We start from the raw sequence: 26,718 nt of genomic DNA, 5'->3' as shown, positions 1-26,718 counted from the left end.
ACAGTGACCTTCCTATTCCATGAGCCTCAATTTTGTTAACAAACCTTTTATTTGATACTTTGTCAAGCATTTTCTTAAAATCCATATAGACAACAGCCACCACATTGACTGCAGTGGTTCAAGAGACATCTCACCACCACCTTCTTGAGGGCAATTGGGGATGGGCAATAAATGCTGATCGAGCCCTTATTCAATTTCTTGAACATGGGTGTCACATTTTCTGTGGACCTCCCCCATATCTAAGGAAGGTTGGAAGATTATGGCAAGCTTTTCCGCTATCTCCACCCCACTTCCCTCAGTAGCCTGGGTTGCAAGCCATCTGGACCAGGTGACTTATCCATTCTAAGCATAGCCAGCCTTTCCATTACATCCTGCCTATCAGTTTTCACCCCTTCCATTACCTCTACCATCTCCGCTTCTATCGATTTTATTTTGCCAACATTCTGTTCCTTAATAAATACCAATAGAAAGTGGTTAAATATTCTAGCCTCGCCCTGCGCCTCGAAGCATATGTCACGCTCTTTGTCCCTGGTAGGTGCCACCCCACCTCTCATTACCCTCTTACTATTTGCATGCCGATAGAAGATTTTTGGGTTCCCTTTTATGTTAACTACCATTCTATTCTCCTATTCTCTCTTTACCAGTCTTATTTTCCTCTTTACATCCTCTCTCAACTTATTGTATTTGGCCTGGTTCTTGCTTGCAGAATTCACCTAACATGCATCTTTTTTTGTTTCATCATATTCTTTATTTCCCTTGTCATCTAAAGAGCCCTGGCTTTGGTTCTTTGCCTTTCACTCTTGTTGGAATGTACCTAGCCTGTAGCTAAAACATCTCTTCCTTTAAAGATCACCCATTGTTCCGTTACAGTTTTTTCCTGTCACACTTTGGTTCCATTTTACTCTGGCTGGATCCCTCTCATCCTATTGAAGATAGCCCTTTCCAATTTAGAAGTTCTACTTTACATTGTTCCTTGCTCTTCTCCATTACTAATCTAAACCTTATGAGACGATGGTCACTCTTACCCAAGTGTTCTCCCACAGATACATGGTCCACTTGGCCCACCTCATTCCCCAGCACCAGATCCAGCAATGCCTCCTTCCTAGTTGGACCTAGAACATACTGGTCAAGGATGTGCTCCTGAACATATTTCAGCAATTCCTCTCCCTTCTTTCCTTTTGCTCTAACATTATCCCAATCGATATTTTGGTGATTAAAGTCCCCCATTGTCACCACACTGCAGTCCTTATACATTTCTATGATTTCCCTGCAGATTTGCTTCTCTATTTGTTTCACTATTTGGAGGCCTATAGAATATTTCCAGTAACATGATCAAACCCTTTTTGCTTTCCAACTCTGTCCTTGCCCGCTCAAGAACCTCCACTCTTTCCAACAGCACAATGTCTTCCCTAGTCAGTACTGCCACCCGAGCTCCCTTTTTTCCTTCCCTATCTTTTCGGAACCCTTTGTATACGTGAATATTACGTGCCCAGTCCGCACCATTTTTAAGCCACGTTTCCATTATTGCCACTACTTCATATTCCCGCACAGCTATTAGTGCTTGTAGCTCACGAGCCTTATTTACCACACTTTGCGTGTTTATATACATGCATTCTAAACCTGTCTTTGTATTCCTTATAGTTCTTCTTCATCTGCTCCTATCTAATATGTAGGGCCCTACTAAATTCACGGCCATGAAAAGTGCGTCATGGACAATGACATTTCGGGTCCTCCGTGAAATCAGCCATTTTGCAAACTTTGTGCATTTTATTCATTGACACAAGGCTGAACCTCACTGATTGCTGGGCATGTTGCGAACTTCGAGTGTTTTAGTGCCTGACACAAAGCTTAACTCTCTGGTAGACGAGGGAGGGCTTCTGGTGCAGTTTTGAGAGAAGCAGTCTCTCGTGTTTGCAGACAAGTGAGAATGCCAGAATGTGAAATCAAAAATGGCCACAACCATTACCGCGACACATTAAGTGAAAGAATTTGGAAGCCAAATTCTGCATGTCGATGGTGGTATACTGAATTCAGTGAGTAAAGAATGTGACCGGTTTATAGTCAACTTTTTACAATAGTTTTTGAGTATACAACAAATGCCATTTGAAACGAGAAACCACCCTTGTCTTTTTTTGTTTTAAATAGATAATTTTCATGGTTTGTAGCGACACTGTGAAATTTATGATTTAAATGCGTGAAATTGATACTTAACATGTCGTGACTGTGAAATTTGTAAAATTTGACCATGAATTTGGTAAGGCCCTACTAATATGGTACTATTTCCATCTCTAGTACTATCCAACACTCTCACGCCTTTACACACCTTATTCCTCTTTTCTACTTATGTATGTTGTGCCCAACCCCCTGCCAGTTTAGTTTAAACTCTCCCCAACATCACTAGTCAACTTACCCATGAGGGCAGTAATGATGGTAAGGATCATTTCCTTGCTCTCTACTCATATGCCACTTCTCCCTCCCAACCCCACTTCTTTCTGTGTCCCCGTTGGAAAAAATTCTCCCGCAAGTCACTAATCACTACGCTATCCAGAACTATTCCCAACTATCCAGCCTTTGACCCACAATTTATCATGACATTCTTGCAGCTACTGATGACACCCTCACCACAACCTTTGATGCACTTGTCCCTTTTAAAACCATTACTTTTTCTCACCCTGGTCATTTCCCCTGGTATGCCCCTCATCTCCGCTCCCTTAAGTCCAAGGGATGCAGATTTGGACGTCTTCGTTGGACAGCTGTTTTAACTATGCATTGCTCAATCTGGCTGGATCACTGAAAACATTGTTGGGTTCTGCTCTTCCTTGCTGAAACTGCTCACTATTCAAACATCATCCAGGAATACAAAGGTAACCTCCAGCTTCTCTTCACGAATGGTAATCTTAAACCACCCTCTCGCTTTTTTCAACCTCACTTCCAACAAGGAGCTCATCGATGTTTTTGTCACAAAGATCGAGTCCATCTGTTCAGCTGCCTCTCCGGCTTCCTTCACTTCCCTAGCCACCAGGCTTGACCTCTCATGTTCCTGCTGCCCTGGCCCAAAAGTCGTATTCTTCTCTAGATTCTATCCCATCTCCTGTCTTGTTCTGTCTGAGCTCATCTCACCTATGAAGGACACCACCTCCTCGCTCAATCAACTTCCATTCCTGGACCCATATTAGCTGATACTGTTAATGGTTCCCTCTGCTCAGGTACTCCACCACCCTACCTTTCAAATCTGCCCTCCTCAAAAAATCCACCCTTGACCCCTCCATCCTTGTAAACTACCGTCCCATCGCCACCTTCTCTTTCCTCTCCAAAGTCCTTGGAACATGTTGTCACCTTTCAAATTCATGCCCATTTTCCCCGCTGTTCTGTGTTTGAATCCCTCCAGTCAAGTTTCCAGCCCTGCCACGGTATGGAACGGCTCTTATCAAAGTCACAATTGGCATTTTTTGTTGCTGTGACTATGATAAGCTATCTCTCCTCATCCTTCTTGACTTGTCTACAGCCTTTGATACAGATGACCACAGTAGCCTCCTCCAAAACCTCTCTGTCTTCCAGCTGGGTGGAACTGCCCTTGCTTGGTTCCATTCTTACCTATCTAAGACTAGCAAGAGAATCACCTTCATTTGTTTCTCTTCCCACTCCCACACCATTGTCTCTGGTGTCCCCTAAGGCCGCAAAGATCTAGCCTTGGTCCCTCCTATTTCTTGTCTGTGTGCTGCTCCTTGGCGACATCATCCTAAAGCATCTGTTTCCACATTTGTGCTGACGAGACCCAGCTCTACCTCACCACTACCTCTCTCGGCTCCTTTACTGCCTCTAAATTGTCAGAGTGCTTTCCCACATTTAGTACTGATGAACAGAAATTTCCACCAACTAAATATTGCGAAAACTGAAGCCATTATCTTCAGTCCCCATTCTAAGCTCTGTGCCATCATCACTGACTTATCCCTCTCCCTGGCAATTGTCTGATGTTGAACCAGACTGTTGACAACCTTGGTGTCGTATTTAACCCCAGCATGAGCTTCAACCACAAATCCGTGCCATTGCTTAGACCCCGCCGGAAAAAATTCTCTCTCAAGTCACTTATCGTAATGTTGCCTGATTCCAGCCCTGCCTCACCTTATCAGCTGCTGGAACCCTCATTTATCGTTTTTGACTATTCCAATGCCCTCATGTCTGACCTCCCATATTCTACCCTCTACAAACTTGAGTTCATCCAAAACTCGCTGACCTACTTTGCCTCCTGATTAAGAAATGTCTCAATTTTAAAAGTCTCATCCTTATTTTCACATCCCTCTATGATCGCACCCCTCTCTATCTCTGTAATATCCTCCATCCCTACAATACTCTGACAGATCGGCACTCTTCCAATTGTGGCCTCTTGAGCATCCCTGATTTTAATTGCTCCATTGGCAGCCTTGCCTTCAGTTGGCAAGGCCCTAAACTCTCGAATTCCCTTCATAAACCTCTCCACCTCTCTACCTCTTTCTGCCTTTAAGACACTTCTTAAAATCTACTTCTTTGTCCAAGCTTTTGGTCATCTGGACTAGAATCTCCTCGTGTGACTTGATGTTAAATTTTGATTTATAAAGCTCCTGTGAAGCTCTTGGGGCGTTTTTCTACATTGAAGGCACTAAACAAATGCAAGTTGTTACTGTTGTATGTGTATTCCATGAAAGGTGTTGAAATAGTTAAGGATGAAGCTGAAAGAAACTTATAAGCCTTAGCAGATTCAATACTAAACACATCCAACTGATTCAGAGTAGCAATCAAGACATCCAGTAGGATATTAAACTGCATAACAACGTACTAGGGTATAGGTCAGAGGACAAAATACTCAAACTTTCTGTACTTCAGTTATTACCATACCTTGAATATTGAGTTCATTTTTGGTCACCAACAAGTAAGAGGCATGTAAGCTCTGGAGGCAGTGCAGACAAGATCTACATGGATGATCCCCAGTATCAAGGCTTTGAGTTAGAAAGAAATATGGGAAAATCTTGGGCTTTTCAGCTTTCAGTAAGGTGTTCGAGAGGTGATTTTAGAGAGATAAAAATAATTCTTAAGGATATAGAAGACATTGGCCTGCAATTGTACTTCAAAGTAAACTGTGGAAGTAAAACTGGAAATGGGTTCAAGCTATTGAAAGGTAATTTTAGAACTGATAGGAAAATCATCTTCATACTAAGAGTGATTAACCTGTGGAATAAACTTCCAGATAGAGTAGTGGAAGCAAAAGCCCTGGAATCATTGAATAAGCAGTTGTCTTCTACAATCTGGGAGAGAGGTCTTCGGATGAACTGAGATGGGCCTAATAACCTTGCTCATCCAATTATCTTGTATGCATAGTTACAGCTAATGAAATCTAAGGGGATTGTGGGAGGAGCGAAGCTTCAAAATGAGAATTGTTTGATGGTCATAGGGATGTGGTTAAAGAGTACCTTTCACCAAGTCAGCATATTCTTTGCAAATGATCGAGATGATTGCTGGAATAGTCCAAATGAACTGGAAGCCTTTAGGAGTGATTTTATGATAGCTAAGCTTTTTCACGCTGTACTGTTGAGAATCAATTGGTATGAATTGGTACGACCTCTGTTGACTCAACTCCTTTTTCCAGTGCTTCCATTGCTGTGGAGATCACTGTGTTTCACAGAATTTCTCCTTCTCCAAACCTTCCCCACATCAATGAATTGTTGTGGGCAAAAAGCAAGTGATTGCTGAATGTACTGATTTTTCAGTTCCATTGAGAACTCACTGTTAAAAATCTTAATTGCTTATCTTTAGAGCAGGAAGCAAAGATTCAGGGAATGAATGACTGAAAAAAATAGAGACACGTGGGAATCTAGAGGGACAAAGCATCAGAGAAAATAGTGGAGAGAAAACCAGAGGGGAAACAAAAATTAAGAAGCAAAGCGTTGTGAGAGCTAACAGTAATTTAATTTTACATTATCGTCCCGAATTTTAAACAAAAATTCCTGCTTGCACTCAAGTAAGAAAACAGCTTCATTGTTGGCTTCATGTGTTTTTGGTATGTAAAGCAGAGAGTGAAAAAATGGGTCAGCATGCCCCAATGGCAATTACTGGAGAGAGTTAATCCTGTTGCAGGTTAAGTGAAATATGCATAATCATATTTGGGCTCCATCATGGTTTTTTTTGCATTTAGAGATATACTGGACGATATTACTTACATCATAGGGAAAGATAAGGAATATTTGGCACTATCTGGCCAATTATGAGATGAAAGTGTAGAGAATTCCTGTGCTTTTAATGGTTCGATGAGGAGCAGAATCCTATGTTGGAAGTATTAAATCAAAAATCTAGAATTTATCGGCAGGATAAAAATGTTCACCACTTAATATCACCACTTGATGTATATTCTGATACTGTAGCTATTTTGTATGTATTCAATACACTTATGTGATCTGATCAACGTTTTATGTTGGTTGTTTGATTCAGTGAAGACCTTAATTACAAAACTAAGTTTGTCCAAGGCTATGAAGGGGAAAAATATATTTATGGTTTACTGCTCATGCATTGCAGTAAATGAGACTCATTAAATGGTAATGAGCCATTTTTCTGGAAAACAAAACCCGTGAAAGTACATGCATACAAAATACTGTAATTGCCTTCTTTTCATCAAGAATTTCAGGCAATATCCTTCATTAAATGCTTTGTTATTTAGACTGCAAAGACCAAACCTGAATTAAATATTTTAGGCTGATGCCTCCTATATTTCCCTTGACAGTTTAATTAGGCAGAAGTATTTTCTGAATAGTAGTTTGTTATCTGCAACCACAACCCAAAACCTTTTGAAATTTAGATTACAAACCTGCAGGAAAACTATTTTCCTGTGAAGGATGAACAGGAGAGGTGGGGGTATAACTTTCTAGTTCCCACTTTTTTTTTCTTCTGGACACAAACTTATTATCTGAATTGATCTTTTCATGTTTTAAAATTATTCCAGACATCAGTACAAAGTATGACTTAGTTGGTATTCTAACTTGTCTTATGGTCGAATGGTGCTGATTTAAAAAAAAAAGCTAGGCCTCTTCCAAGTAAGCTCTCAATTATAAAATGTGTACTTTTTCTGTCATTACCCAAATCCTTGGCATCAGGTGGCAGGACCGTATCTCCAACACAGAAGTCCTCGAGGCGGCCAACATCCCCAGCATATACACCCTACTAAGCCAGTGGTGCCTGAGATGGCTTGTCCATGTGAGCCGCATGGAAGATGGCAGGATCCCCAAAGACACATTGTACAGCGAGCTCGTCACTGGTATCAGACCCACCGGCCGTCCTTGTCTCCGCTTTAAAGACGTCTGCAAACGCGACATGAAGTCCTGTGACATTGATCACAAGTAGTGGGAGTCAGTTGCCAGCGATTGCCAGAGCTGGCGGGCAACCATTAAGGCGGGGCTAAAGCATGACGAGTCGAAGAGACTTAGCAATTGGGAGGAACAAAGACAGAAGAGCAAGGGGAGAGCCAACTGTGTAACAGCCCCGACAAACAAATTTCTCTGCAGCACCTGTGGAAGAGCCTGTCACTCTAGAATTGGCCTTTATAGCCACTCCAGGTGCTGCTTCACAAACCACTGACCACCTCCAGGCGCGTATCCATTGTCTCTCAAGATAAGGAGGCCAAAGGTACTAGAGGTTAATAGACTATATATCCCCATATAAAATTGTGAACTTTATTTAAAGCAAAAGAGGTACCAAGTTAGAAGTTATACTGCATCTTCAAGTGTATTAGAATTTATGACCCATCATGGAGGCATTGTACTAAAACTGTTTGACAGACAAAACCTCTTCTGTTAAATACTATGAAGGGCAGTTTTACTTTTTAATTTCAAGAATAATAGATTATTACATTTCCGGTAGCAGTGCCTACACTAATAAGAATGAATAGCATACAACAAAGAAAGGATTTTCCATTATTACTTTTATTACATAAAGGTGTGTCATTACATTGAAATCAAGGCTACTGAACCAAGGCTGTCCAGCCTCTAGCCCTCTAATCTTGGCAATCGACCTTCAAAGCTCAGTAATCCTTGTGTCTGTAATTCTTTGTCTTGTGTGAATTTCAAAGGCTTGGAAGTTTGACGAGGGCTGTTCTTAGTGCTGTTGGTTCATTTATGGTTAGATTGAGATTTATTACTATAAGTAGCTTTATGTATATGGAAATTAATGGGAACGTCGATTAAAACTTTATATGTGGCCCCAACACTCCACTCCCAATACCTGTGTGGTTCACCGAGACAAAAGTTTGCAATAAACGATTGCTTTTGAAAAAAAATTATCTGCAGGTGACAATGTTGGGAAAACCCCCTTTTTATAGCCATTCCTGTTAGTTCACCTATGCTAAAAACTCATCAGAAGATACTTCTTATAGCCATATAACAATCCATGCTCATGACACTGGTATTGATACCAATCTGCATAAAACCTCAATGTGAGTTAAACGTATTGAAACAGATACGATTGCTATGTAGTTTTATCTAAGACCACGCCAGACACAAATCAACTTCATAAATGATAGGAACATTTTTTGCGTTGTAAGGATAAAAATATTAGTCAGAGCAATGTTCTCACCTCTTGCACTTGGGATGCTTTTCCTCAAGTAATGGAGCCGCCTGTGATCTTTCCCAATTTTCTATGTACAACAGAATGTAAAAGTCTAATAATTACAATTCTTTCTAATATTGGCAGCACTGAAGATCCTGTCTTTGCCATCTGTTCACAATTCACACAAGGCAGCTTTGATCCTAGTGATGCCATTACTGCAGATAGCATCTTCTGCAGTGGTTATGGACTGTACATCAGATGCAGAGGTTACACTGGTCAACCAGCAGCTGGCTGTGAAACTCCTCAATGTCATACAGAATGAGGAAGCAAAGGAGTTTGCTAGCAGACAGAAGGTAAGGAAGAGATGATGGTTTCTGTGACATTTGATTTAGAAAATACTGTAACAAGTAACTGTATTTTTTAAATTCTGGTGGGAACTCATCTAATAATTAATCAATATTTTTGTTTTAACAACAATTTGTATGTTGGCCCAAGGTGCTTCACAGAAGTGTAACCAAAACAAAAATTGATTGCGAGCCACATAGAGATATTAGCATGAATGACCAAAACCTTGGTCAAAGAGGTAGGTTTTAAGGTACATCTTAAAGGAGGAAAGAGAGGTTTAGGGAGGGAATTCTAGAGCTGAGGACCTTGACAGCTGAAAACACGGCTCCCAATGGTGGAGCGATTAAAATTGGGAATGCTTAACAGGGCCGAATTGGAGGAGCACCGATATGTTGGAGAGTTGTAGGCTGGAGGATATTATAGATAGGGAGGGATGAGACCATGGAGGAATTTGAAAACAAGCATGAGAATTTTAAAGTCATGGTTTTGCTTAACCAGGTGACAGTGTAGGTGAGCAAGCGCAGGAGTGATCTGTGAACGGGATTTTGTGCGAATTAGGACATTGACAACAGAGTTTTGGATGATCTCAGGTTTATGGAGGCTATTAATTCAAGCATTGGAGTAGTCAAGTCTCGAGATAACAAAGGCTTGGATGATGGTTTCAGCAGTGGGGGGAGGAGGTAAGTTTGTCAGTGCTGGGGATGTGGGGGTAATGGGGTCAAATGCAGGTAATGGGTGCAAGGGATGGCGGGAAGAGTTGAACCTTAAACTATTTGCAGTTTGGGAGAGGCTGGGGGAAAGGTCAGATGTAAAAGGTAAGTGTTTTTGGAGGGAAAGGGCAAATAGTTATCGTAATTGTTATTAGAGGGTGGGAAAGGTGCAAAAGAAATGTATTTTTTAAGTTTTGGTGTATATTTCTTTTAATATTGAAATAAATCGGCAGGGCTGGCTGCCCTTTAAAAATGGAGCCTGCGCACAGGCAACTGACACCATTGTCGGGTACGGACAGCCCGCGGCCTCTACGTGATGGGGGTTGGGGGGGGGTGGGGAATGGTGTGGGCTGACCCGACTATTTAAAGATCGCGGCAGCTCTTTTGACGTGCGCAGGCCACCAGTTTTTGAGCTTGCTGTCGACACTGGCAGCGGGCTCATAGACTCCAGCCTTAACTTCCAATTACAAATTTTTATTAATTAATTGAATTTCTTAATTGAATTTCAGTTCCGCCAGCTGCCATGGTGGGACTTGAACCCAAGTCCCTAGTGCATTAGCCTGGGCCTTTGGATTACCAGTTCAGTGACATTACCACTACTCCACCGCCTCTCTATGGGAGAGACAATATAAACCCATACTCAAAGTAGCTCCTGTACGGTTGGAATTTTTGTAAATTTATTGTTAGTATGAGCTAAATTTGGAGGAAAGTGGGAATAGCACTTACTTTAGAATGAAAGCCATCTCCTCTCCCATCGTTCCCACATCGCACCACCTTTTGTTAATACTTAGCTATTGAGTGCCAACAGTTTTTTACCCTGTATTTCCCATGGGTTGCCCTTTTCAATTCTTCTATTACATGTTTAACTTAGCTTTGCTAGAATCATGTTTGTAATTTTTTTTCTCTTTTAGCCTTCTTGTGAACTTATGTTTCCTATAACCGGTTGGTATAAAACTGTCTTTGCAACTTGGAAACTCGTGGATGGTTTCAGTATGGATGTCAACACTGCTTCTGTTTGGTTGTCTTCTGTCAAATCAACACTGGCGTTAAATGACACAGTCCCTGAACACATTACTCTTCTGATTGCCTATGTAATTTTAAAAGAGGATGGGGAGTGCCTTCACAGGGCTTTGGATACTGCTACAGAATTGGCAAAAGCTGATGCTTCTCAGGTAACAACTCTGCTGTTCCCAGGCAAAGTCTAATGAGAATATTTGCAAAGTACACGTTCACTGGACAGTGATTCCATTAATACAAGTTAGTCAAAAAGCTCATGCTGGATGGAATACTTTACAAGCCTAGCATTACTGCCAGGAATCACTATTGTACGCCATGTTTATATTGGTACCTTGAATGACGTAAGGAGTTTTTCATCATAGGAATGTCTGAGATATGAAACATGTATGCTGCAAATACTGGCAAAAGATATTCAGGCTGTCTCTTGGGAGATGAAATTTCTGTCTTCACTAATTCTGGTTAAAAATATATAATGTAGAAAAACAATGCTTCACTTCATATTGAGTCATTTGTGTGTTTTGGTGCATTTCAATTGTTCTAATTTATTAGTTGTATGTTGAGGGAGGAACCATATTATTGAATACTGAATGAATAATTCCTTATGTACTGTTAGAATAATCCAGTTTCCTCCATTCTTTTTCATTTGTAGGTACCACATCTCATTTCTGTTTTGACGTTTAAGTTGGGCAGACCACTGGAACCTACGTTGTATCGTGCTATTCTTTATACACTTCCTGCTCTGGGCACACACAAGGTTTGTATGAAGAAATACCATTTATCTCATCAATGAAAATCTTGGCTCCTTACAGGACTACTAAATAGAACCTAGCTTCAGGTGTTATGGAAGTGATTGTTTTTTTTTGTTTAAATATTTTTTGAGGAATTCATAGACTAAGTGAATTAATTTTGGACCAGTTTTTTTTTCAAGAGGGCACTGAAAGAACTAATTTAGCAACAACGTATACTAGTTGTCACATGACTCAAGTTAAAAATAGAACAGAAACCCTGGTAATGGGAGAAAAATGTGGGCAGAGAAGTCAGTAGCACCCCTTGATGGACAAGCCTGGCAGCAACAGTGTGCACCTGAGAGGGCAGAAAACTCTCAAGCTTTTGGTAGTAGCAGTCAATGTGTGTTTTACCTTCTGGAGTGAGCGGCTGATAAAGTTAGCCTGAACAAGTGAAGGAAGGAGAGAAGACCACAACCCATCTTGCTTTACAACATCTATAAAAGACCCTGAGAAGTCCACTGTGTCAATTCATCTCGTCTCTTGTCTTTGAAGAAAGCCTGCTAAATTACTTCTCAATGCCACCTGAAAAGAACAGTTCTAAAAGATCCTAATGACCTCTCTATGTGTACTCAGAGGCTAGATTGTATGCTAGTTTTGGAACAACATATCTCATCTGTTTTCTTCAAAAATGAGCAAGTAATCAGCCCAAGTGCTTTTTTTGGCAGTAACAGAGCTTTGAATTTTAAAAATCCCTTATTTTTTTTGGTTAACTGGTGTATGTTTGCTTGTGTGTGTGAGGGGCTAAGGTAAAAAAGGGACTTTAAAATTTAAAATCTGTGTATTTATGCTTTACTTCATTACTAGTTAAGACTTGTTCCAGAATAAACTGATAATTTTGTTATTCATTAAAGAAACCTGGTTCATGTGTTCTATTCTGGGAAAAATAGAGTACATGTAAGTGGGAAAATTTAAAATATATGTTGTGATCTGTGGAGAAGTGTGACTTGAATAAACAACACAACAGAGGAAAGAGTCATAAGTGGAGCGAGATGAAATGTTGGTAACTAGCTTTTTCATTACCTGTTCGGACATTAGTGAAGCTCTGAAAGTGGATTGGGTATCTTAAAAAAAAAATGTACATACGTAACTGAAAAGCTGACTTCTAACTCTTGTTACCTTCTGATATTAGGTTTGTGTTGCTCAGATAATTCGTGCCTTACAAATGCTGTGGAAAACAACAAAACTGAAAGCCATTTCTCTGCGCCTTATGACAATCCTATGGGAAAATCAGGTAAGGAAACTTTGCACGTGTGGTTGACTTTGATCATCATTTTTATTGTTTTGCGTGTTGGTCACTGTTGTCCTAGCTATGTGGAGTTTCAGCAGCATACAATATGCAGCAAATGATTAAGTGGAGACTGATCATTTATTCAATAGAGAATAGAAATCCATGGCTATCAGTGTTATGTAATAATTGTACAATGACCAGAATTGATTATATAACATGAGTGCAGGTTGTTGAGTGTCTTATTATGTATGGTTTGGATATTGAGTTGCATAAATTATTTTGAATTGGTTTTTATATAATTCAGTGTTTTCATTAAGTGAAACTGTTTTTTGCAAATTGTTTTCTTGCATTTCAGTGTGGCTTCTTCATTTTTATGAGTTTAGACTGTCGTGGTACATTGCTTTGGTGCATTGCTATAAGTCTCTGATACCTCAGTGCCTGTGCTGCCACTCTTGTACACTGTATTCTTAGCCACAAGATACAAAAACTAGGATGTTCCATCACCACTGGAAAATTATATGCTGTGGCTAGTGTCGTACTAATGTGTGTCATTAGATCTAATATTTTCTAACACTTAACAAAATATCATTTTGTACATAGATTTACTAGAATAATGTTTCTTCTGCGTGGAGATTTTTGACATCATTATATAGCATACACTTGTAGGGTTCAGTTTTAAAGTTTTATGATATTCTGGAATTCCAAATGATATTTTGTTAGTTATTTGCATTGTGTTCTTTTCAATTACAATTTCATTCCACTAATTTCTTAGGACCGTGTTTATCCAGAGCTGCAGAAGTTCATGGCATTAGTTGATATGCCATCGGTGTCGCTTGCTAAAGAAGATCAATGGGAGCAAATGATAGCCAAAGCCGCATCGATCAGGGACATATGCAAAAAGAGGTGAGGATGCTCTATTGTAAGACTTAATATTGCATATGATTCTCGGCTCAAGTCTCATATTACTATTGAAGAATTTGGACATGGAGCATAGATAGATGCTTTTTAGCATTGGTTCATGGCTGTGAACGTAACCTAAGAAATAGGAGCAGGAGTAGACCACATGGCCTCTTGAGTCTGCTCTGCCATTCAATGCGATCATGGCTGATCTGACCTCAACTTCATTTTTCTGCCTGCTCCTCACATCCCTTGGCTCAATGAATGACCAAGACTATCTCAGTCCTAAAGTTATTAAACGATGGACCATCCACAACCTTCTGGGTTAGAGAATTCCAAAAATCACAAAACTCTGAAGAAATTTCTCCTGATCTCAGTCTTAAATGATCAACTACTTAAACTGAGACTGTGCCCCTATGTTTAAGATTCCCCAGCCAGGAGAAGCAACCTCTGTGTCTACCCTGTCAAGTCCCTTTAGTATCTTGCATGTTTCAAGGAGATAACCTCTTATTCTTCTAAACTCCAGAGAGAATAAACCCAATTTACTCAGCCTCCCATCATAGGACAACCCTCTTATCCCAAGAACCAATCTGTGTGATGCTGCTTTCTGCTCTGTTTGTTGATTTTATCGCCCCAGCTCTTTGAAGGAGTTAATCAGCACAGCATTGGCTGTTTTTGCAGGAGTTTGGCCAATATATCCAGTACTTCATTGGGGAAAGGTTTCTTTGAATCTCGAATGTCACTTGAGGCTTATAAATTTTGTAGTCACCTTTTCCCATTCTTTGATTTACAATTGCTGTAAAATAATCTATACCTCTGGATCATAGCAGTCTTCGTTGATTTTGTTCTTTCAAAATAATTTCAGTTCTTCATTATGCATTTGTCAAGCACCATAGAATTATTGCATTTTCTGGGTACATTCTGGAGAAACCATACGCTGTGCATACATATTAGAATGTCGTCTTCATGTTACAGATATACAGTGGCACATGTGGTCTCCAGCTGTCACGTTGCTTGAATCCCCATTGCACAACTTGGTCTTTTTGCTATTTGAAGATTCTTTATTCCTCATTTTGGAGCTTTTGTTAAACTTTGGGACATAGTATCCAGCCTTTCCACAGGAGTCAGGTAGATTAGATAATTAGATTGGCAGATAGAATATAATGTGGAAAAATGTGAAGTTATCTACCTTGGTAGGAAAAACGGAAATGCAGAGTATTTCTTAAATGGTGAGAGATTGCGAAGTGTTGATGACCAAAGAGACATGGCTGTCCTTCTTGAGACACTGAAAGCTAACATTCAGGTGCAGAAAGCAATTGGGAAGACAAATGGTATGTTGGCCTTTATTGCAAGAGGATTTGAGCACAGGAGTAAAGATATCTTGCAGCAATTGTATAGAGCCTTGGTGAGACCGCACCTGGAGTATTGTGTACAGTTTTGGTCTCCTTACCTAAGGAAGGATATACTTGCCCTAGAGGGAGTGCAACGAAGGTTCACCGAACTAATTCCTGGGATGGCGGGATTGCCTTATGCATAGAGATTGGGGAAACTGGGCCTGTATTCTCTAGAGTTTCCAAGAATTAGAGGTGATCTCATTGAAACTTACAAAATTTTTTACACGGTAGATGCAGGAAGGATGTTTCTGCTGGCTGGGATGTCTCGAACTAGGGGACATAGTCTCAGAATAAGAGGTAGGCCATTTAGGACAGAGATGAAGAGCAATTTCTTCACTCAGAGGGTGGTGAATCTTTGGAATTCTCTACCCAGAGGACTGTGGAGGCTCAGTCGTTGAGTATATTCATGACAGAGATCAATAGATTTCTAGATATTGAAGGCTTCAAGGGATATGGGGATAGTGTGGCAAAATGGTGTTGAGGTAGAGTATCAGCCATGATCTGGTTGAATGGTGGAGCAGTCTCAAGGGGCCGAATGACCTACTCCTGCTCCTACTTCCTATCTTCGTAACTACATAAGATAGACAGTGTATTGCCTGTGATCCAAATTAATCAGTCTAGTCGTCTTCTGCAGGTTTCATGGGAGCCTAATCTGGCAGTAAATAGCCAGTAGAGTTTCTCATTCTGTTTTCCTTCCCAGGGTGGCAAATGAAAAATTGGTCTCTGGTAGATACAGAAAGAGAATTACTTAAAGTTGAGCTGGTTTAAAGGACAAATCCAAGTATGAAGTAAAATATTTTGTTAGATATTTTAATACTCGTTGGCATTGCCTTTTTCATATATTTGTATGTTCTTCTGTAGATCTTACCAGCATGGAGCTGATATGTTGGCAGCAATCTCCAAGGTGCTGAATGAATGTACAAGACCAGACCAGGCTACGCCTACAGTTCTTGCACTTCAGGGGCTGCATGCATTGTGTCAAGCTGAGGTAGACTTGGCTAAGTTGGTTCATTGATGGGAGGTTGCTGATGCAGCTTTAAATTTTCTTAATATTCTGTCCTGTTTTACACTAAAGAGGGAGGTAAAGAACAAAGATAATTCCCTATGAAGATTTTAGATTTTCTTTTGAAGTAATGCCTTCCAGAAGTTAGCATTCATTTACAGCTATTTTTACCAGGCTTAAACTGACTTGAGGGTTAGCTTTACACAGTCTTTTGTTACCATGGGTTGAAAAGAGATGAAGTTTAGGTAAGTGAAGAAAACTAATATTTTGTTTAACAAGCTTTTTAAAAAAAATTTTTTTTTACTCATAAATGTTTATTACATTTAGATTGCAATATATTAAGTACAATGAATCACCTGTAAATCCGTTTGAAGGAGCCAGTACCCTTTTTTACCCTGGCCACATGTAATTATTGTAGGCATGTTCTTTTTAAGTTCGGATTATGAACATCACCTTTTGCTTTATTTTCAATCACTGTGTCAAACTGCATGGAATTGCTTACATTCTTGAGCCATTTGCCTTGATTTGAGATTAGCTGCCGCAACACGTGCCGAAGAGCTGAGCACAGCCTTGGTCTTTAAACTTTATGCATCTGTATTTGTTTGTAAGAAGTGATAGAAAAAGTAAAATTGCCGAATCTGCACCACCCCACATGGTGTCATTACTAGTGCTATGCAGGTATTGAAGTGCAACTCAGAGTGATAGTTATTCCGACTTTCTGCACTTCCAGTGGGAGACTAGTTGGCATTTGTTGTTCAATTGCTTCAGTAGCATTTGGAATAAAGAGTATCCGACCCACCATATTCTGTAGCACATTGGAGCTTTAATACTTAGGTTGGCTATGACTTTTAATCTAAGTGAAGGTATTCTCCATCCACATTCGAAATGAAAAAAGCTTTTCATTTGAAGTTGCTGCCAAACATTTATTCATTGTTATTTACTGGAGCTCATTGTACATATTTTAATTAAATATGTATGGAATATTCAGAAACTATGCATTCAGCTCATCTAAAACTGTGACAAGACTTTACAAAATGAAGTATTTTGTCTAGTTTTGATTTGGTAGCTGGTCCTTGAATTTCAGTCACAGCCCATAAGCAGTTCAAAAACTAACTGCCGTTGAGATTCCTGTACAGCTTATCTGAATACAGAGTACAAATTGCAGAGAGTAATAATTGCAAGTGAAATATCACTCCTCTGTTTTGTAATTCTACTCCCACTTTTGTGTTTCTTTCAACAACCCATACACCTCCCAAGACTCCCTCCCAGGTACTTACTATATTTCTACCTTTTCTCCTATGTTTTTCCTCAGCATTCGCTTAATCGTAACAGCTCACATTCCCTATTTCCTGTTCATCTCCCTAATTTCTTGTGTGCTCACCACTATCATATTCTTTGGGACGATCTCAATTTTCTTCTGAAATTTTAAGAGGAAAATGATTTCTACAAAATAATCAGAGAAAGCTTTAAGAATTGTGAAGCTTTTAGGAGTGAACCATAACAGTTGTGTATTATAGTGTTGGACAGCAAATGTCTAACAGGAATTGTCAATTTCTTTTTCCCCCTTAGGTGGTTGATATTCGCTCTACGTGGTATGCTTTATCCCCAAAGCTCAGCTGTGACACACGACCTCTGGTTGTCAAAACTATGACTGAAGTATTTGCTCTCGTTCCATCACTCAACGTGAAGTCCGTGGAATATGAGGTTAGTAATGTTGGCTAATGTGGAGGCACAGAAGTGAAATAGAAAATGGAAATGCAGAATATTATTTGAAAGTAAACCATGACTGTTGGACACTGAAACTAGTGAAAAGCAAATTTAGGGTTGACAACAATAATTTCTTTACCCAAAGAATGTGCAACACGTGGAATGGTCTTCCAGATACGGTAATGAGAGCAAAAATCCCTTAATAATTTAAAAGTGCTGTGGTGGGGGTACTATAGTTTCTGGATGAATATTCTAACTTGCATCTGAACATGCTATAATTTAAAGCCATAAAGATCATTAGGAGGATCATTTCCATGTTGGAGAGAGGGAGTGCTGTCTTCCTCAGTACTATTATAGGAGTTGCTCAGACCTTCATGCTGCTAAAACTGCATCTCAACATTCTGTGTTGCACTGAACACCAGCTGAAGCATTTAATGTTAGGTTCATTTTAGAAAAGAGCTGATGAATATCCATCTAGGAACAGAAAGCAACTTGTTTTAGGATGGAGGTATTATGTAGGATGCAAGGTGAGATAGGTATCGTGAAGATTTGCTTGATTTACCTTTGGGTGGGTGGGGAATCAGTAGGAGAGAAATTTTGCCCAACATTTCCTCTGGAGATTTAATGGATTCAAAAATGTTCATGAGAGAGTGGGTTTGTAAATTGTCAATGGAAGGGGCAAGTTTAATCGTAAAATTGCCTTCTCTTACTCAATGCTATTTGTTCTTAAAAGTCCACACAAAGCATGATGATCCAAGTTTCACATAGCACTTCAGTTTGTGGAGCTCTGTCGCAGGCTGTGTCACCTCTGTTGCTTGTCAGCTCATCTACTGAAGCCCTCATCCATGCCTTTGTTACCTCCAGACTGGATGATTTCTACATATTCCTGGCTGGTCTCCCACATTCTACCCTCCATAAACTTGAGGTCATCCAAAACTCTGTGCCCATGTCCTTATTAGTACCAAGTCCCATTCACCCATCACCCCTATGCTCGCTGACCTACATTGGCTCCCGATTAAGCAAAGTCTTGATTTTAAAATTCTCATCTTTGCTTTCAGATCCCTCCATGGCCTTACCCCTCCCCTTCTCTTTAATCTCCTGCAGCCCCACAACCCTTTGAGAAATCTGCTCTCTTCTAATTCTAGCCTCCTGAGTATCTCCGATTTTTAATCGCTCTACCGTGGGTGGCCATGCCTTTAGTTGCCAAGAGCCTAAGTTCTGGAATTCCCTCCCAAAACTGCTCTGCCCCTCTACCTTGCTTTCTTCCTTGAAGACACTCCTTAAAATCTACCTTTTTAACTAAGTTTTGTGGCTCGGTGTCTAATTTTGCTTTGTAACACTCTTGTGAAGCACCTTGGGTTGTTTTATTACGGTAAAGGCACTATATAAATATATGTTATCATATGCAGAACTTTAAATGTAGTGCCAGCTATCACTTAATGAACTAGGATTGCTGCAGAATGCACAGGAAATCTTCAGCTTGCCTGTTGGTATCTTGATCAATTTCACCAGCAGCTACAGTTAAGTAATGTCACATCTCTATCCTCATTACTTTTAAATATCAAATTGACTGCAAATTGCTGTCTTCAGCTATTAAGTGCAGTGGTACATGTTCTAAAGGTACTCTATTTCAAGAGGCATTTTAAGTGACGCTTAAGTGACAGTGGCGCAGTGGTTAGCACCGCAGCCTCACAGCTCCAGTGACCCGGGTTCAATTCTGGGTACTGCCTGTGTGGAGTTTGCAAGTTCTCCCTGTGTCTGCGTGGGTTTCCTCCGGGTGCTCCGGTTTCCTCCCACAGCCAAAAGACTTGCAGGTTGATAGGTAAATTGGCCATGATAAATTGCCCCTAGTAAAGGTAGGTGGTAGGGGAATATAGGAACAGGGATGAGTGTAGGATTAGTATAAATGGGTGGTAAATGGTCGGCATAGACTCGGTTGGCCGAAGGGCCTGTTTCAGTGCTGTATCTCTAAAATCTAAAAAAATTTGATATTGTACTAGTTATTTCGCAAAATTTGGAAAGGCAGTGTTAAGCTCACATAGTATTTGGTATTGTTGTGGATGTGTTTGACTGCCCCTTCTAAGTAGGATGATGGAAAGTTCTGAGTAGTCTTGACAGTTTTTATGGATTGTACCAGTATACCTGCTTATATTTTGAATGCTTTGACTGTTGTGAATTTGTTTTGAATGCCCATTGTTGGTTTGTTATAAATTTAATCTAAGCCTGATGTTTATGGATTGATCTACACTTCTAGATTACAGTTATTTATGAGGATATTTTGTTTCTGTACAGAAATTCAGAGCGCAAGTTATAAGCATATTGTGGAGCCACGCCCAGAGTAAGGTACAATTAACCCTCATCCTGCTGACTAAATAAGAACCTGATTGCTGTCTTTAAAATGCACACGTGACTTGCATGTGCATTTTAAAGATTAACATTTAGTCAGAATATTGCCCATATTATATTATTCTTGATCCATCCGTGACTAATTGCACTTGACAACTAATTTCAAAGCTGTCCCAGTTCACAGGACTCACTCAATGTCATTGCACACTATGTCATCTTTTTATGTTAATCAGTGGTTTGTAACATAGCACAGAGTTGCATTAGAAATTATTGAGTGTAAATGTTGAGAAAGAAAATGCAAATCATCCTGATACAGAATAATATGCTGAACTTGTTGCATTAGGAATGTAGCGTAAAACAGTTGTCAAATAATTTAATTCTCAAATTGCCATGGTGTGATTTGAATTCACATTTCTGGCATAATAATCCTGGCCTCTGGGTTACTACTCCAGTAACATAACCACTACACTACTCTACCCATATGAGCGATTAAGTTTGATTAAAAATTTGTTTAATGAGAATTGTCATATGAAATAATTTTCTTTGTAAGTATTGGTATTTTTATGCACGTATTTTAAATCATGGTTTTTTAAAATTGATACAGTATGATGGAATTCTTGATGTAATGCTATAGGGTGTAATCAGATCTTTGACCATGAGCACTTGTTCTCTAAATGGTATATAAAAAGGAACTCTTTTTGTTCCTTGCAGAACTCACTCATAGCTGGCTCTGCATACAAGGCTCTTTCGGCATTCAGCTCTGAGGAATATACTGTTCTTCACTTGCCAGAGCAGGTAAGGGTTTCATAAGCTTGTAGTATTTCTCTTCGTTTGGGCTTTTTGTCTCCTTTTTTAATATAAATTTATGCACTGTTATGAATTGATCACCGTATACTGGTCTGGATTTTGCGGTCAGTAGCGAAGGGATGGCACTCATCACTGACCTCAAAGGAAGCTGCCCACAAAGGTTTAGCAGGCTCTGTGGCATCAACTTCCCCTATTTCATTCTGGTGCCATCTGTAGGGGATTTCTGGTGTCCAGGAACAGTGACATCATCAACAGACTGAGCAGCAAATCAGATTGAAAAATTCTCACAGCAAATGGGTAAGGAAAAAGTACTGATTATCGTTCATTTTAAAAATCATTTTAGAGAGCAAAAATAAAGATTGGGACATACACATGAGATTAACACAGAAGCTGAAATATGATAAACATAAAACAAAAATAATTTGAAATGTCAGTAGAATTTTTATCATGGAATGGAGGAAATGCCGCTCGAGTTCTAAAATTAGGTTTTCAGGATCAGATCGATGGTTCAACAGTAATTATGACTTAGTACGTTGTTAAAAACTAAGTTGCACCTCATTTGACAAGGCTCAACGTTTTCAGTGGTTTTCACGGTGAGAATATTGTGTAAAAAGTTGCAGTTCACTGATTTATGTGCTGATTGTATGTGTGAAGACTGCAACCGCCACCCTGTGGAGGAGCAGGCTATCTCTGACAGCAACTGCCTGATTTCTAAATGTAATTGTACATGAGCAGCACCAGAAGGTATTATCAGTTTTGCACAGCAATGATGATGAATGCTGATAGTTTTGCCATCATTGCCACTGCAAATTCTGGGCCATTATGTGGGTTAAGGGTGCAGTCAGTTAGGACACAATTTTTGCGTCTTGGGTTTAAATTCAACCGGACTACTGCATTGTCAGAAATGCTGGAAATACTCAGCAGGTCTGGCAGCATCTATGGGGAGAGAAACAGAGTTAACATTTCAGGTCTGTGATGTTTCACCAGAACTGGCAAAGGTTAGAAATGTGAAAAGGGGAGGGGGGAAGAAGAAGAACAATAGGCAAGGTGTGTGATAGGGCAGAGGGCAGGAGAGATTAAATGACAAAGACGTCACGGAACAAAGGCAAAGGGAGTGCTAAAAGTTGCATTAAAAGACAAAGCTTTAGTCCAGAGAGTGTGTTAATGGCAAACTAATGAGCAGCTCTGTCCAAAAGCAAAACACTGAAAAACATGTTTAAGACAGGCCCATGGATAAAAAATAAAATTAATATAATAAAAAAGGAGCAGTCATGCTTTGAAATTGTTGAACTCAATGTTGAGTCCAGAAGGCTGTAGAGTGCCTAATAGGAAGATGAGGTGCTGTTCCTCAGGCTTGCATTGAGGTTCACTGAAACGCTGCAGCAAGCCCAGGACAGAAATGTTGTCATGAGAATAGAATGGTGAATTAAAATGGCAAGCAACCGGAAGCTCGGGGTAATGCTTGTGGACTGAGTGGTGGTGTTCCGCAAAGCAGTCACCCAATCTGTGTTTGGTCTCCTCAATGTAGAGGCGACTGCATTGTGAGCTGCGAATACAGTATACTAAATTGAAAGAAGTACAAGTAAATCGCTACTTCGCCTGGAAGGAGTATTTGGGACCTTGGATGGTGGGGAGAGAGGAGGAAAAAGGGCAGGTATTACACCTCCTGCGATTGCATGGGAAGGTGCAGTGGGAAGGGGTCAAGGTGTCGGGGTGATAGTGGAGTGGACCAGGGAGTCGGGGAGGGAACAGTCCCTTCGGAATGCTGACGGGAGGGGAGGGGAAGATGTGTTTGGTGGTGGCATCAGACTCGAGGTGGCAGAAATGGCAGAGGGTGATCCTTTGGATGTGAAGGCTGGTGGTGTGGCAAGTGAGGACAAGGGGAACCCTGTCATGGTTCTGCGAGGGAGGGGAAGTGGTGAGGGTAGTGGTGCGGAAAATGGGCCGGACACGGTTGAGGGACCTGTTAATCACAGTGGCAGGGGAATCCTCGGTTGAAGGAAAAGGAAGACATATCAGAAGTGCTGTTATGAAAAGTTGCATCATCAGAAGACATGTGACAGAGAAACTGGGAGAATGGAATGGAGACCTTACAGGAGGCAGGGTGTGAGGAAGTGTGGTTGAGGTAGCTGTGGAGGTTGGCAGGCTTATAATGAATATTAGTGGACAGTCTATCTCCAGAGATGGACACAGAAGTCGGAGAAGGGAAGTGTCGAAGATGGACCATGCGAAGGTGAGAGAAGGGTGGAAATTGGATGCAAAGTTGATGAAGTTTTCCAGTTTGGGGGGAGAGCGGGAAATGGCACCAATACAGTCATCCATGTACTGGAAAAACAGTTGGGAGGGGAGCCTGAGTAGGACTGGACCAAGGAATGTTTGACATACCCCACAAAAAGACAGGCATAACTGGGACTCAAGCGGGTACCCATAGCAATACCTTTTATTTTGAAAAAGTGAGTGGAGTTGAAGGAGAAGTTGTTGAAAGTGAGAACAGGTTCTGCCAGGTGGAGGAGGGTGGTGATGGATGGGGACTGGTTGGGCCTCTGTTGAAGGATGTAGCGGAGAGCCCTCAGACTGTCCTGGTGGGGAATGGAGGTGTAGAGAGATTGGATGTCCATAGTGAAGAGGAGGCTGTTAGGGCCAGGAAACTGGAAATTGTCAAAATGACGTAGGGTGTCAGAAGTATGGTGGACGTTTCCACTCACTAGTAGGATATTGATGTGTGATATCAGGTGCCGTTTCATTCAACCCGTGCTTCATCTGAAGTGTCAATGTCTGGATTGAACGCAATGCTTGCAGATGGTGTTTGCAGCACTTTGAAGAATGACATGTTTCGTATGATGATTTGCGAACCACGCTAAACAGTAATCAGTGATCCTTTTGTGTTGGTCTCAACAAATAGCTGGATGTTATAGGGGGATGTTTGTTTTCCAACATGACCGTCACATTTTACAAGCACTTTGTCTCCTGCCTTTAGCAGTGTAGTCCTGAATTTCATGTTTCACTCTGCATTTCCTTTCATATGATCTTTCTGTGCTCGATCACGCTCGTGTATGTGTTGATCGTTAGCTTTGCAGGGTAGCTCAGGAAGATGTGGGCGCATAGGATGTGCGAAGATGAACGTAGTTGGAGGCTTTCCAGTGGTCGAGGGAGGAGTTGTTTTGTAAGTGCAAAGAAAACAATACTGCTTCCACGACTTGCTCTCAGCTGTAGCTGTACATATCACTTTTTTTTAAGGTATGCAGAATCTCTCAACCTCTCCATTAGATTTTGGCCAACAACGTGCAACGTGTTTTTTTGGTGAGTGAAGCCCAGGTAGTTGGTGAATTTACTGAACTCGTCTTTGTTGAGTGGAGGTCCATTATCTCTTCCCAATGTTTGGGGGACTCAAATCAAAGTGAAAATCAGGTCAAGCTTTGGGATGACTGCTTTCGCTGAGGTAGATGTAACTATTTCTATGACTGGGGATTTGCTGTAGTCGTCAGTTACAACAAGCAAGTGCTCATCAGTGGGCAAGTCTGCACAGTCTATGCTAACATCATGATTCTGCTCATAGCTCAGACATGTTGAGCGGTTCACGGAGACCTGACATACTGTCTGGTGTGGATATGTACCGCCACAGTGGAAGCATTGCTTGGACAAGTCATGATCCTGTTTTCAGGGTTGCTGTCCTTGCTTTGCATGTGATTGCCTGGCTCATGAGCGGGTGAACACTGTTCACAGGAGTTGAGCTTGAAGTGTGGCAGATGCTGTTGGCAGCCTCAACTTCAGTCGTTTTGGACTCTGAAAGGATTAGTGATTTTGCCAACTCCAGCAGCTCTGAAAGCTTTCTGTCTTACTCAAGTGCTTTTCTGTGTATTTGACTAGAGAGGCAACCTTCAATTATTTGTGTTTGAATTTCCTGTTCGACACATTTGATACTAAAGCCACATTTGGGTGCCAGTTGTCTAAATCGTGTGCAATATTGATCAGTTGTCTCATTTGCTGCTTGCTTAGTTCGTCGGAAAATAATTGCTGCATATAATGCCACCTTCTTGGGCGTGAAATAAGTTGTTGGTGCATTTTTTGCTGAGTCATAGTGTCTTGTTCAAGTGTCTCTGTCTCAAAAGAATTTTCCAATTCTTCACCTCCATAGTGGAGAAATAAGACCTTTTTTCTCATCAGTGATTACAAAGCCTATCATTGCGCCCTCGAATTGTCGCCGCCACATCTGCTAATGTGGGAACACAGATGACGGCTCGGAGTACATGTCAAAATGTGAAGAGGTTGGGTGTAACCGTCGCCATCTTAATGGTCAGTGCAGCGGTAGTGTGTGATCAAGGATCCAGGATGGCGTTCTGCAGGCACAATCACACAGACATCATCAAAAGTAATGATGGCAGATGGAAGAAATAAATGAACATTTTGTGGGGTGCTAAAATTCTGCAATAAATTCTTCTCTCAGGTTTGAGCAGACCAAACTACCCTTGCATTGATGTATGAGACAAAATGGCTGTCCTGCATTAGCTACGCAAAGATACAAGGCCTGTTGTTCATAAAATCCAACACCGTCCATTTCTGATAATCTGCATTACTTGAAGTTGACGACTGAAAGCACAGCGAATTATACCTGGCTATAAAGTCAATATTGATTCCGTCCTCATGGCCATTGTAAGATTTCACATCATAGATCTGCAATTGTAAATCTCTTGTAGAAACACACGGCACTACCTTCTGAATTGCTGCTGAAAACTGAACTTTTTTGATCGACTCCTTCTAGTCGAATAATGTGCATGCTACACCAAGCATGTACAGTGGCCTCAAATGAACAATACACTACAGGAGACAAGAGGTGAGTTACTCGTTGCAAAAAACCTAGCCTCTGACCTGCTCTTGTAGACACAGTATTTATGTGGCTGGTCCAGTTAAGTTTCTGGTCAATGGTAACCCCCTGGATGTTGATGGTGGGGGATTCAGCGATTGTAATGCCATTGAATGTCAAAGGAGGTGGTTAAATTCTCTCTTGTTGGAGTTGGTTGTTGCGTGACACTTGTGTGGCACAGATGTTACTTGCCACTTATCAGCCCAAGCCTGAATGTCGTCATGGTCTTGCTACATGCGGGGCATAGACTGTTACATTACCTGAAGAGTTGCGAATGGAACTGAACATTGCAATCATCAGTGAACATCCCCACTTCTGACCTAATAGGAGCAGGAATAGGCCATTCGGTCCCTCAAACCTGCTATGCCATTCAACTCGATCATGGCTGATCTTCTATCTTAATGCCGTTTTCCCACTTTATCCCCAAATTCCTTGATATCTTTAATATGTAGAAATCTATTGATCTCTGTCTTGAACATCCTCAATGACTGAGCCTCCACAGCCCCCTGGGGTAGAGAATTCCAAAGATTCACCACCGTCTGAGTGAAGAAATTCCTCCTCCTCTCGGTCCTAAATGGCCTACCTCTTATTCTGAGACTGTGTTCCCTGGTTCTAGATCCCCATCCTTCCTACATCAACCCTGTTGAGCTCTGTAAGAATTTTGTATGCTTCAATGAGATCACCTCTCATTCATCTAAACTCTAGAGAATATAGGCCCAGTCTCCTCAGAGGACAATCCCGCCATCCCAATGATCAGTCTGGTGAACCTTCATTGCACTCCCACTATGGCATGTATATCCTCCCTTGTGATGGAGAGAAGGTCTTTGATGAAGCAGCTGAAGGTGGTTGGGTCTAGGGCACTACCCTGACGAGCTTCTGCAACGATGTCCTGGGGCTGGGATGATTGACGTCCAAAAACATCTTCCTTTATGCTCGGTATGATTCCAGCCAGTGGAGAGTTTTCCCTCGATTCCCAGTGACTTCAATTTTGCTAGGACTTCTTGATGTCATAACCAGTCAAATGCTGCCTTGGTGTCAAGGGCAGTCACT

At 40.9% G+C, this 26,718-nt stretch overlaps 1 protein-coding gene across 12 annotated transcripts in view; it reads left to right on the top strand.

The window, feature by feature from the left end:
• The window catches only part of focad (focadhesin), a 268,225-nt gene that overhangs the window by 103,176 nt on the left and 138,331 nt on the right, over nt 1–26,718 (top strand). For all 12 annotated transcript variants that reach the window (XM_068030258.1, XM_068030260.1, XM_068030265.1 and 9 more), the window contains 9 exons: nt 8,710–8,918; nt 10,532–10,792; nt 11,287–11,391; nt 12,555–12,656; nt 13,426–13,556; nt 15,806–15,932; nt 17,517–17,651; nt 19,947–19,997; nt 20,712–20,795. In XM_068030258.1, coding sequence (XP_067886359.1) covers nt 8,710–8,918; nt 10,532–10,792; nt 11,287–11,391; nt 12,555–12,656; nt 13,426–13,556; nt 15,806–15,932; nt 17,517–17,651; nt 19,947–19,997; nt 20,712–20,795 — 1,205 coding nt within the window. The remainder of the gene's footprint in view (nt 1–8,709; nt 8,919–10,531; nt 10,793–11,286; nt 11,392–12,554; nt 12,657–13,425; nt 13,557–15,805; nt 15,933–17,516; nt 17,652–19,946; nt 19,998–20,711; nt 20,796–26,718) is intronic.

This window comes from Heterodontus francisci, chromosome 4 (assembly GCF_036365525.1).
Source record: "Heterodontus francisci isolate sHetFra1 chromosome 4, sHetFra1.hap1, whole genome shotgun sequence".
Taxonomy (NCBI): Eukaryota; Metazoa; Chordata; class Chondrichthyes; order Heterodontiformes; family Heterodontidae; genus Heterodontus; species Heterodontus francisci.
The sequence above is the reverse complement of the archived record's forward strand: the minus strand, read 5'-3'. Positions and strand labels throughout refer to the sequence as shown.